The following is a 12,515-nucleotide window of genomic DNA, read 5'->3' on the forward strand; positions in this document are numbered from 1 at the left end:
TCTCCTTTGTATTTCTCAGTTCAAACTTGAAGTGCTCAAATGCGGAGCTCTAATGCGCTTGGTTTTCCCTTTGCTCCAGAGACATGGTCTAGCCAAGAACTCAGGTAAAACAGGTATGAGATAAATAGTGGAAGTGATCTTTTAATAAAGATCAAATAATACTGCCCTTAACATGCCTGGGAGATCTCTAAGCACACACGTTACAATTGACTTCTCAGAAAGTTACCTTAGCTTGACAAAACTCTGCCACTGCAGACCAGAACAGTTTTCACAGAGAACAGTCAATCCAGAAACAACTGTGAATTCTTTAAAAAAATCTTCTTAAAAATTATTCAGCAAATTAAACATAAAAAGTAATTAGAGCTTTAAAAAATAAAAGAAAAATAACTGTAGAAAGGACAAGGCTGTTGTTGACAGCGGTTCCTGATTTGTCAAAATTCAGAAAGGCAAATTCAGATATGCTACTCTAACCCTGCACATGTGGTTGCAATTTTCAGTGCATAACTGGTTGGGCTGTCATCTAACCTTCTGACACGTTCCAATATTTGTATGGTTCTCCGTCTGCAACCGCTTAGAACCCAGTTGCACTCCAATAAAGAAAAACATAAGCGTATTCCAAAACTCGTTTACTTTTACATTCTTGCTTTAGCACTGGGCATCCCTAGGTAAGCTGAGCGCTGTGGATACTTAGGTCTGTTTTCATACTGAGTATTTCAGGCTTGTACTAACTTCTGCCATATTACTTTGACAACAGAGGCTGGTGAAAAACTGATTTTGATATTCATGAAGTTGGAAACCTGACAATTCCAATTTTTCTGAGTGTCACCAAGACGTACGTACTCCTACCTTCAGCTTTAATCAGGCATTTTAATCAGCAACACCAGCAGCTCAGATGTAAACGGGTAGTAGCTGTCCTCTTGAACAGGCACAGTTGAAATGCCCACGCTGACAGGCAGAGCCTGTATGATTTTAGTTAAGACAGGTAAACTAACGCAACGTTTAGAGAGGTACAGTTGGTGATGTCAAATTTAAAGGCAGGATGCCTTATCTATTATTAGGGCCAATTAGATGATCTGTTGACCTCAAAAAGAGTAATTCATGTAAAGGAGCAACAGAAGGACTCTGAAAAGCCACCCATGGAAAACTGTGCTCAGCAAGACCCAGATAAGCACAAAGCAAGAACTGATCCCCTTTCATGGTGTATGTGAGGAGATAAAGCAACACTGTTGTTCCTAAGACAGTAGTAACATTGACTGTACTTTATAAGCTGGGAATGAATTCCTCCACAACAGAAAGTTTCCATCCGAAAGCATTTAAGTTACCTTGAAATACAGCCCTGACATAGTGATTTCCCACCAGCCTTGACAACCCTTTCTTCCATTTGTGTAATGGAATGATATCAAGGAGAAAGATCCAGGAGGCCCACACAGCTTGTGACCCCCACACTTCAGGTTTTCACAAGGCCAGTTTCCCCTTTCTTTCCTGTTAAGGATAAAATGCATCCTGAAAACTCAACAAGTCAGCACTACTCCAGCAGGTTTCAAATATCTCAAACTTTATTTTAATAAGGGATCAGCCTCACAGACAGTGAGGGTCTGTGGTTAACTTTTTGTGCCAGTAGCTCAATTCTTGGCTTGTCCACTGCCAGCAATGGACTTTGTTCCATGGCATTTTTTTTTTTCTGGTGCCAATACAAGTTTCATGAGGGCAACCTAAACCAAAATGCTTGCAAACACTATCTTCATGCATCATTGCTCCATAACTTTCAGCAGAACAAACAGATTAGTATCCATCAATTTATAATAAACATCTATTTTACCAAGGCTTGACTGTACAAATACAGCAAGTTACCAAATCCTAGTGAGTGACAGATAATACAAACACTTCGTTACACAAAAAAGATCGTGATTTAAACAGATGAATCATTTCTTGCTACTTTATATGAGATAATGTAGAATTAGCAAAGAAATAAAATTCAACAAAACTTCATTCTGTACATTAGCTCAATTAAATATATAATACAAGCTTACAAGGCTCATGTCATAGTTCATTACCAATCTGGGCTTTAAAAAGCTACCAGAATGGAATCCCCATTAGAACTGTGTATCTACCACTTGCAAAAATGGATAGCTTGCATACTGGGAAAAAAAAAGAAAGAAAAGACCCCACTCTTAAGACATCACCAATAGTGAGAAGGACTTCAAAGTACAAAGCCAAATCCAAAGTTAGAAATAGTCTCTTAGAAATGTATTATATAAAGAATAGTGAGAGGCCAGAGTTCCAGACAAAATGATCCTCCTCCCTTTCTTAGTTTGCCAATTAAAACAGCTCCATAATGTCTAGAAGTTTTATTTGAAAATTCTGCTCCTTTAAATACTTGTTACAGTTAAATAATCCTGAAAAGTGCCAAATCACTAAGTCCAAGAAATATACCCTTTTATGTTCTTTAGAAGAACAACCGTCTACCTCCCTTGTCATTCCTCTTTCCCCCCAGGCTGATGTGATTTATAAGGCAGGTAAAAAATGCACAAGATGGGTTTTAGGTGGAACTTCATGGTAACTAACATTGTTAGTTACTTTCAGCCTTGTGGTCCTTGATCCACTATTTTGATAGGGGAGAGTGATTTTATTCCAGTAATGAGCGTTACTTGGTTCTGTATCTTTTCCAAAGCAATGGGGTGAGGAGAGGTAGACCGGGAGAAGAAAGGGAAGGTGATAAAGGGCAAGAGAAGTGCAGAATTCAGAAGACTGACTGCTTACTGTCAAGGCACTGAGAACCCTAACATTAAAAGCTTGGACTATTTTGCCACACACTTTTGCATACAAGTAGAATTTAAGTGTAGGTTTCAAGCCATTTTACAAGGAAAAAGCAAGCAGAAGATTCACTTTTTTTCTATGTACAAAGACCTTGTAATAGACTACAGCTACTACTCCGCAATTAAAAAAATCCAGACATGTTAAAGAATCCACAAAGCCCCTAGCAAGTCCCATTATCTCCAGTATATTAATGATTTTAGTGTCCTGAAAATACTTTAAATATCAGCACACTGCATTAAGACAAATCCTTTCAAGGAGTTTGAAGGTTTTTCATCCCCAATTAAGTACTTCAGTACTACTGTAATCCTTTCTTTCACCCTACCCTCACACCTTTTTCCATTCCCCACCTCACAGAGGTATCTTAATGCTCCCCATTGGAAATGGCAACAGTAACGCCTTCAGATTCTGTAGTTGCAGGGATTCTTGGCACTTTCTTAGCAGGGCTTGGGATGTGCTAAGAAGAAGGGAAAAAAGACATTAAATACAGTTTTCTAGTTCACATACATTCAATACTTCATGGCTAGTCCAACTCTCAAACAACATTCATGCTACACTGGACAGCTTGGTTTTAAGTCATTCACATCGGTCATGCTTCATGCAAAGTGATCATGTGAAAACAGCCAGTTTCTTCTTGTTTCATTCTTGTGCAGTTTCATTCTTGTTATGATGAAATGTACTTTTTAAAATTCCATGTGTTTTTGTTTTTTTTTTTTTTTACTTCTGGCTTGTATGTTACATATTTTAACAAAGCACTTGAAATAATTTGTTAAATCCCTTCATCTTTTACCATACGTGCACATGCTAAGACAACCACATAAACCGTTCCGCCATTTACATCAAACTTTAAAAGAGTGCACAGTGTTCACCTCATGAACAATGCCTGGGTGGACAACTTCAACTCCTGCCTCCAGAGGTCCATCACCCATGATTGGGCGTCGTGCATAGGTTCTTCTGTGTTTTTCATCCACACGCACAAGGTACCATGTTCCCTCAAAGAGATCTTCTACAGAACACTGAGGAATATAGTTGGCTGCAAAAATAAAAAAAAAACAACAACATACTGTTAGTTGGTTCCTGGTGAGAGTTTCATTCAACACTGGCCTTTACATATTGCAGTTTAGAAGTACTAAGACGGGAAAACCAATTTCATTTGGTTTCATTTCATTTCAATGAGTACAAGCTACAGGAAAGCACTTTACAAGCTACAAGGAAGTAGAAAGAGTTGGACATCCTCTTCATTCCATAACCAAATCATTACAGCTGTGCAAATTAAGTATTTTGCTGTAGGATTAGGAATACTGGAATACCAGAGTACTGTGTTCAGCTCTAGGGCCCCCAACATATAAAGGGAATGGACTGACACTGACCTGTCAGAGCAAGTCCAGAAGAGGGCCATGAAGATGACCATGGAGCACCTCTCCCATGAAGACAGGCTGAGAGAGCTGGGGCTGTTCAGCCTGGAGAAGAGGCGGCTCTGGGGAGACCTTATAGCGGCCTTCCAGGACATGTGGGAAAACACTGGGGAGGGACTCTGTCAGGAAGTCCTAGTGATAGGACAAAGGGTAATGGCTTTAAACTAAAAGAGGGTAGGTTTAGATTGGATTTATGGATACAGATTCTTCACTCAGTGGTTTGGAGAGGCCCTGGCACAAGCTGCCCAGAGAAGCTGTGGATGCCCCATCCCTGGAGGTGTTCAAGGCCAGGCTAAATGGGGCACAGGGCAATCTGACCTAGTGGAGGTGTTCCTGCCCATGGCAAGGGTGTTGGAATCAGATGACCTTTAAAATCCCTTCCCAACCCACACTGTTCTGCAATTCTAAGATTATGGTTCTACAATGTATGTTTATGAAGTTCTTACCCAAGTGATGAGTTTCCTGTCTAATCTTCATGTTTTCAGCAAAGACATCAGGTGCAATACATTTTCTCGAGTCAAGTCTTGTTTTAAGATCAGAAAGGCTGGCAGTTATTTTGTCCAGTGCAGAACCTACAACATAAACCCATCATGTACCATTTGCACCAGTGCCAAAAGCTGCACACTAGCATGTTAGCATAGCAAGACTATTCAAAATATTCTGCGTTATAGAAGCTAAGTTTCTAGTTAGGTATAAGTATTCCCAATTACTTGAGAAAAACACTTGTAGCATTTGAAAAATACTATCTATTTGCCCAAAGAGTCACTTAAAACATATCCTGGAGCTGGAACATCTTTAATGTTACTGTCATTAGCACTGTTCTACAAGTTTACTTAGGCTGGTGGGTAATGTAGCAAAGCTTTTTGAGGTGAGCTGTGCAAGGGAGTTAATTAGTATCTCTTCGTTTCACTCACCAGGAGTGGCATCCTGTGTAACTCTGATGGAATACAGAGTAGCAGCAAAACCAGAGCCATATGAGAACACACTAATTCTCTGTCCTGCAAGATGCTCTGGAGAGTACCTGCAAACCAAGCAACAGTTTAAGCTGAGAATTAAGTCAAGATGCCTGTTTTAAATAACCAGAAAGTGCAGCTAGCTTAGAAAAAGCAGACAGATTGTATCAACTACAACACCACATCTAGCATGCTATACGCATAAATGAGGGCTTTTTAAAACAAGATTTCAAATACTGCTGTTATGAGATGATTTTCAAGGCTGCCTACGCAAAAACAAAGAGCAAAGAAATGCCCAGAATATGATAATCTAGGAGGTGGCCAATTTTCATTCCCAAGTGTCCTAAAGCCTAAAATGAAACATCACATCTTGGAATGCAAAGTAACAATACAAGAGACCCAAGATGAGTGGTTTAATTTATACTTAGCATGCTTTTTTAAGTCTCAGTGATGGGAAAAAAAGTTAAGTAAATATTTGCTTCTATTATTATAGGGAAACAGAGAAAGCATTCTGATTCTGTTTTCTACTATGGCAGTGTCTTTTAGGGAGGTTAGGGGAGAGAAGGTTGGGAAAAGGTACACCACCTTACAAATAAGATCCTACCTTGGAAGGCAGTAAGCAGTGTTTTAGATTAGCTTCTGACACAAACTTTGAATCCACTTGTCACTTGAACTAATTGCGTATGCAGAATAGTTTTGTAACATTTTATGTGCTTACATATAAAAAGCTATGAGATTGGTTTTCCAATTTTATACTTACTGGGCTAGAAGAGAGGCAAGGCAACCATAGACTGAAGGGGTATACATATTTCCATTCTGATTGGACACAAGTAATGAAGCTTTGGTCTTCTGATTGAAGAGCTCTGCACTAGCTTTCATAAAAGCTTTTTCCACATCTCTGTCAAAATATGTATCTTCAAGTTTTACATCCCTATTACAACCGATAGATAAATGCAAAAAATAAGCGGTCAGTAATAGTTAGAGGAAAAGGAAGAATATCTTGCATGTTTACCAAATTAAGACTATCTGAATATGTAAGGCAGCAACCATTCTCACCTGAAAGCTTCCAGCCCACTGAAAATGCCACTTGCCATCTCTGGGTTCTGGTCACTGAGAAAGTCATTCAGCAGCAGTCTAGCCACACTCTTCTGCACCAGTTTACAGTAGGGAGAATGAAAGATCATGAATCCAAAGTCATTCAAGGTGAAACGTCTGTCTGTTCCTTCTGGAATTGGCAGAAAAGTTGTGTTACAACTTATTACTTGTACTCACTTCAGCTATTAAAATAAAACAGGGGGATGGCACTATTTAGTCATCATAATATGTCAGCATACAAAGGACAACTCAAGACTAACTCTTACTGGCAAACTCGTTTAAAACACTGACTAAACTTCTGTTTAAAAATTCATTTCTTACTGATCTTGTGCACCATTGAGCAATGTTTACTCTTCTAGAAGAAATAGCTATAAGCTTAACAGAAACTCAGTATTTCTACCAAGCATTTTGAAATAAGAAATACCCTGCTTCATCTCTCCTTCAAACCTGTCCTTCTTAATAGGGGTGAAGCAACTACTAAACATGGGAGGATAAAATAAATATCATCACTTTGTATTTAAATACAAACCCCAATATTTTAAGAGCCTTGGGGGAGGGAAAAACAACACACTCTGAAGCAAGATATTTATATTGCCACAACAAAAACCTGAAGAGACTACTCCTTATTGATCATCAGGTACTCAGTTGTAACAGTACAGAAATAATGTGTTTCTTAAGGGGGAAGAGCAAACATTTCAACCACCTCAAAAACACAAAAAAGGAGGCAGTATGCTAGTCTTTAGATTGGATGCTAAAGCCTGAAAATACACTGTGTAATTATACGTTCCAGTATTTGTGGCTACATACCCTTTTGCCACTGGGCGTGGATTTTGTTGCGATAGACAGTATAGCAGCGATCTAACGCACTGAGGTAGCACTGTATAGACAGCTTGCCATCAACGACAGGATATTCGGAGACCATGTCTGGCTTATAGAAGTCATAGGCATGCTGCATGTGGGTTCCGCGCAATCCTGATGGAGAGAATTTGGCAACGTTGAATATTATTTTATTCAGCTTCTGTGAGTTAGTTTGAATACATCACTTCACAAACGTGGGAAGCAACTAATATTTGGTCCCAGACAAACAGGTTTTCTTAGCACTTCAAGGCCTTCTAGGTAATGTTTCACACAGTTCTCAACCGCCTGCAACTCAAGTACAGTAGGCGTGAGCATCACAAACACAGGTCATTTCTTCTTGAAAATAGAGTGCAGTGCTTTGTTACTCAGTTCTAGCCCACACTTTATTGGAGAATCTCCTAGTACAAAACAGATAGAAGCATCTCTAACTGGTTCTTAGTGCGTACTGTAAGGAGACTTGGCCAAGGTAGCCAAAAGGAGACAACTTCCTGACATTAGTGGGAGTTAATCCAGCCCTCCAGCAACCCAGAGAAACAGGGGGCAGGCTTCAGAATGGATTGAGTATCTGGCTGAAATTTGTTTTCTCACAGGGCTCACCTCTCTCAAAAATCAAAGGAGCATTTGGGCCAACTAGCATAGCAACAGCACCAGCTCCCCCTGTTGGCCTGGCGTTTCCAGTGGCATACACAGCAATGTCTCCAGCAACAACAAGTGCATAACGCCCTGTAAAAACACACAGAAATAACAATGAGAATTAACCAAGAATCTAGATTTTGCTACCCACCAGCAACTTTTGGGATTTGGTTATTTCAAACCATTTAACTTTTCTGTCAGCTACCAAATTTCATGGGAAAAGACCAGTGATGATTATCCACAGTCTCATCTTCTGCATGTAATTAACTAGTGGCAAATGTCCAGAGTATTTAACACTTCAGAAAGAATTAACATAGTTTATCCTCTGGATTTTATACAGTTAAGCATAGACACTGTAATTATAAAGAGATTAACCAACAACAGAGAATGACGTAAATTTGCAGGAAAATACCCTGAACTTACCATCCCAAGAACTGGACTCAATCCAATTAACCGCATTAAAAAGAGCAGCAGTGCCTCCATAGCATGCATTCGTGGTGTCGATTCCTTCTACATCTGTATTACCAGATTCTTCAAAAAGTTGCATCAGGACAGTCTTTACAGATTTTGATTTATCAATTATTGTCTCCGTTCCAACTTCCAATCTCCCAATACAATCATAGGAGAGGCTGTTCCTCTCCATAAGCTTCTGAACCACAGTCAAGCAGAGGGAATTGATATCCTCACGGTCAGAGCAGAACCCCATCTTCGACTGGCCTAACCCAATGGTGTACTTGCCAGCATCCACGCCATCATACTTCTCCAGCTCTGTCTGGTCAACATACTGAGAAGGAAAATATATTTCTAGCGCAACGATTCCCACATCTTTGGGCCAACAGGATTCAACATTCACTGGAAGAGACCCAGGCATTGTGGCAGATCTTTAAGAAAAGAAAAAAAAACAAAAACAAAAACAGCTCATTTATACACATCTGTTTCTAGAGACCTACTTTGTATGTACCTTAGCTTTCTCTGCAGGTATACAGAAAAGGTTAAGTTTTAGGTATTCTACAAGTTCATTTGCAAAAGGCAAGCCTCAGAGATTTTGGTCTGAGCATACTGAAAACATCAATATAAAATGTTATAAAATTGATTATAAGTTCTTTTAACTGAGAATTCAATTTCAGCACTGGAGCCGGGTACGTTTAGCTAAAGCCCAAGGTATTTCACCGCAGCAAAATACATGATCAAGAAGTGTTTGAGAAATGAATCTGTTTATTATTCTATTTCTGCATGTAAGCACAGTCGCAATTCTACACAAGCAGGCTAGGAACACCGGACTGTTTTTTAAACTGTTGCTGATCAAGAACCAACTAACTCAGGAATAAACCCAGCCATAGCACAGGTCAGAGCTTTCCGAACCTGCTTGTATCTTTACGCTCAGTGACCCTGGGTGTTCCACCGTGCTTATAAGTGCCACAGAGACGCCAGGCTCTGCCTGCGCCCTTAACACCCACTCCGTTCTGCCATCCCTGAACTATGACCGCCGACACCATGCCTAGAGGTGCGCTCCCCGGCCCGAGGAGCACCCACGGCCTTGTAATCCCTCCAATCCCTCCACCTACGGCGCTCCTCCCCCGGGACAGCGGGGCGGGCCCTCAGCCGCCACCGGCCGCCCCCCCACACCCGCCTCAAGGTTACCGGGACCCACCCGGGGCCGCGCCGCGGGGGCAGCCGCTCCCCTCCTCTCCCCTCCGATCCTTCCCCTCCTCTCCCCTCCGATCCTTCCCTTCCCCTCCCCTCCTCTCCCTTCCCTCCCCCTCCCCTCCTCTGCCCTCCGCTCCCCGCCCGCCCCCCCCCCCGTCCCGTCCCGTCCCTCACACGCTGCGGAATCCCATGGCCGGCGGCTTGCGGCCAGGGCGCATGCGCCAGAGCTGGGGGGGGCGTGCACCGCGCGCACGCGCCCCCCCTCCTTCCCCGCGGGAGCGCGCGCGGCGCGGGCACGGCGCGACCCCGAAGCGTCGCCGTGTCCCCGCTGCGGCCAGCGCCACGCGTCCCGCCGGCTTTCCCTGCTCTCCGTGCCGGAGGCTTCCCTGCTGCCCTCACCTTTCTACTTGTGTTTGAACACGCTGCCCTGCTGCTTTCACCTTTTTTTTTTATGTTTTTAAATGAAATTGCAGCTGGGAGACGGGATGCCCAGAGCTGCATCCAGCTCCCGTGGGCATCCCATGCGTGCTTCCAGGGCTGCCCCACTGACCGTGAGAAGGATTTAGGGGGACAGACAGCAGCTGCGAGCTTCGTGGCTTTCTGGGAGCGCTGCTCCCAGACCTGCATTTTATCCTGAATCTGCACGGGCACTGGCGAGCAGAGGAGGGTGAATGAATGCCAACAGCACCAACCACGAGCTTTCCAGGTCCAAAAAGCCACTTGGAGAGCAGCATGCCATGGCACAGACACCCCTTCCTCCCTCTGGATGGCACCAGACAGGGCACAGCCAGCTGTGGGGTGCCCTGGCACGGTCACGGTGACACCCCAGGGCTGAGCCTCGCCCCCAGACCCCAGCACGATCCTGCAGAGACTGCGATGGTTAATTTTGGGACAGAGCAGCTCACTTGGAAGTGACCTAGAAAGATGACCAAGTCCCACTGCCCAGCCACACCAGGGCTAGCCAAAAGTTATCAAGGGCACGCTACTGAGGGCGTTATCTGAGTGTCCCTGACAGGCACCAGCCACCTCCCTAGGAAGCCTGTCCCAGTGCTCAGCCACCCTCATGGCAAACAGATTCTTCCTCACGTCCAGCCCCAGCCTCCCTGGCACAGCTCCGTGCCATTGCCATGCATCCCATCATTGGTTACCAGGGAGCAGAGGCTGCAGATTTAATTAAGTTACATATGAGCACGGAAGACAAGATGACGGCATATAATGGACTTGTCATGTCACAGCCCTAGAACAATGGCTTTTAATCAGACCTTTCTTCTGAGGACAGCTCAGTATGCCAAAAGGGTTCGCATCATTGGTGAGCTCTGAGGAAAACACTCTGCTTCTGTGCTTGCCAGTTACAGGGCTTGGAGATCAACACCAGCATTTAATTACACGTTACTTGCCGCAGTTGCCTCGCTCAAGAGCTTTTTGTGGAAGACAACTTAAGGGAGGCGATTTCTGTTGTATTCTCACCAAGTACGCTCGGCACAGCAGCAGCCAGGGCAGTCAGGTTACACCGCAGTGTACAACGTTGCTTTATACGCCTGCTCTGGTCACTTAAGAAAATGTGACGTGTGGCATCTTAAGAAAGTCACTTGTTACGATGGAAATTATCTGACCTGAGACAAGCAGCCTTTTGTTCCCCTGGTCCAACAACAAACAATCCCAGTCACTGAGAGTGAAATGGTACCCAGAAGTACTACTTCTTCAAAAAATCAAGAGCCTGAGATGCTTCAATGTAAGGCAACGAGGAACCTGCTTTGTTTTGCATCCCCTTTGGGTTCTGTAGGGAATGAATGAGCAGCATCAGACAGCCACAACTTTCTCTTTTGCATTGCCAGATGTAGAAACGCCTTCTCCCACAACAACCAGCAGCATTTATCATCATTCTTCACTGAATTGCTGGGGTTGGAAGAGACCTCCAAGATCACCCGGTCCAACCATCCCCCCACCACCACTATCACCCACTGAACCACGTCCCTCAGCACCACGTCCAGCCTTTCCTTGAACACCCCCAGGGACGGTGACTCCACCACCTCCCTGGGCAACCCATCCCAATGCCTGACTGCTTTCTGAGAAGAAATGTCTCCTCATTTCCAACCTGAGCCTCCCCTGGTGCAGCTTGAGGCCATTCCCTCTGGTCCTATCACTAGTTACCTGCGAGAAGAGGCCGACCCCCGGCTCCCCGCACCTTCCCTCCAGGTACCTGTAGGGAGCCATGAGGATACCGCCGACACTTTTGGCATTTCTGAGGTACCCTCTGAGGCCACTAACGGCCGCACAGCCCCCGGCTGCGAGTCACCAGCCGAAAACCCGACCCTGCGCTCCCGGTACCGGCGCCTGGTACCGGCACCTCGCCCCGTGGCCGCGCACAGCCGCCCCCCGGCCCCGGCCGCTCTGAGGGGACGCGGCCCGGCCCCACGGCCGCTCACCTGCGCGAGGCGATGGCGATCGCTGCCGCTGCTGCCGCCGCCCGGTGCCGCACTCCCGCCGAGGAGGAAACGCCGGTAGCCGGCGCGCGGCGCCTTTAAACGGCCCCGCGGCCCGGGCTCCTGCCCGCGCGCTGAGTGGCAGCTCCCGCCGGCCAATCACCGGCGCCGCCGCCGTCCCGGGTCCCGCCCTCCGAGCGCGCCGCGGCCGCCGGAGGAGGCGGGGGGAATGGTGTGAGAAAGTGACGCGGCGTGGCCAGAGGGCGGCGCGCCAATGAGGACGCGGCACGGGCGGCGGCGGAGCAATGGGAGCCGAGCGCCGCGCGGGGGCAGCCAATGGGAGCGCGCGGCCGACCGCGGGTGAGAGTAGGGCGGCCGCCGGGGCCCGGCGAGGCGAGGAGGCAGTCGGTCGCCTAGCAACGGGCGGCCCGGCCCGGCCCGCCCGGCCCGGCCCGGCCCGGCCCGAGCCCAGCCGCCATTTTGCGGCGTGTGGTGGGGGTCGCGTCGGGGAGTCGCACACCTCACATGAGCCCCGCACACCTCACATGAGCCCCGCACACCTCACACGGACCCGCACACCTCACACGGGCACACCCCCGGGGGGACAGGGGCTCGGCGGTCCTGTCCCGGGGTGCTGGGAGCGGGCAGTGCCAAATCGCAGGCTGATTTTAAAGCCG

At 45.8% G+C, this 12,515-nt stretch overlaps 1 protein-coding gene across 2 annotated transcripts; it reads right to left on the minus strand.

The window, feature by feature from the left end:
* Positions 1-1,534: 1,534 nt before the first annotated feature.
* Positions 1,535-11,997, minus strand: HMGCS1 (3-hydroxy-3-methylglutaryl-CoA synthase 1). 2 transcript variants are annotated; one of them, XM_048048431.2, is made up of 10 exons: positions 11,842-11,997; positions 8,192-8,649; positions 7,733-7,858; positions 7,085-7,249; positions 6,239-6,407; positions 5,943-6,113; positions 5,144-5,250; positions 4,676-4,801; positions 3,684-3,847; positions 1,535-3,271 (listed from the first exon to the last, which is right to left on the minus strand). In XM_048048431.2, exons 2-10 carry the CDS (start codon positions 8,637-8,639, stop codon positions 3,179-3,181), a joined length of 1,569 nt encoding a protein of 522 aa, XP_047904388.1. In that variant the 5' UTR covers positions 8,640-8,649; positions 11,842-11,997; the 3' UTR covers positions 1,535-3,178. The 2 variants fall into 2 exon arrangements, with proteins under 2 accessions (XP_047904388.1, XP_066845216.1); XM_066989115.1 differs by lacking the exon at positions 11,842-11,997 and adding an exon at positions 9,590-9,667.
* Positions 11,998-12,515: the final 518 nt, after the last annotated feature.

This window comes from Anser cygnoides, chromosome Z (genome assembly GCF_040182565.1).
Source record: "Anser cygnoides isolate HZ-2024a breed goose chromosome Z, Taihu_goose_T2T_genome, whole genome shotgun sequence".
NCBI classification, from domain to species: Eukaryota; Metazoa; Chordata; class Aves; order Anseriformes; family Anatidae; genus Anser; species Anser cygnoides.

Bases quoted from the DNA above. Each gene is read 5' to 3' on its own strand.
- HMGCS1 (XM_066989115.1), bottom strand. From the start codon at position 9,633: ATGCGCCCTGGCCGCAAGCCGCCGGCCATGGGATTCCGCAGCGT. The intron at 6,114-6,238 runs GTGAGAATGGTT...CGGTTGTAATAG, and splicing joins AGTGGGCTGGAAGCTTTCAG to GGATGTAAAACTTGAAGATA. The intron at 3,272-3,683 runs GTGAACACTGTG...CCTTCTTCTTAG, and splicing joins ACCCAGGCATTGTTCATGAG to CACATCCCAAGCCCTGCTAA.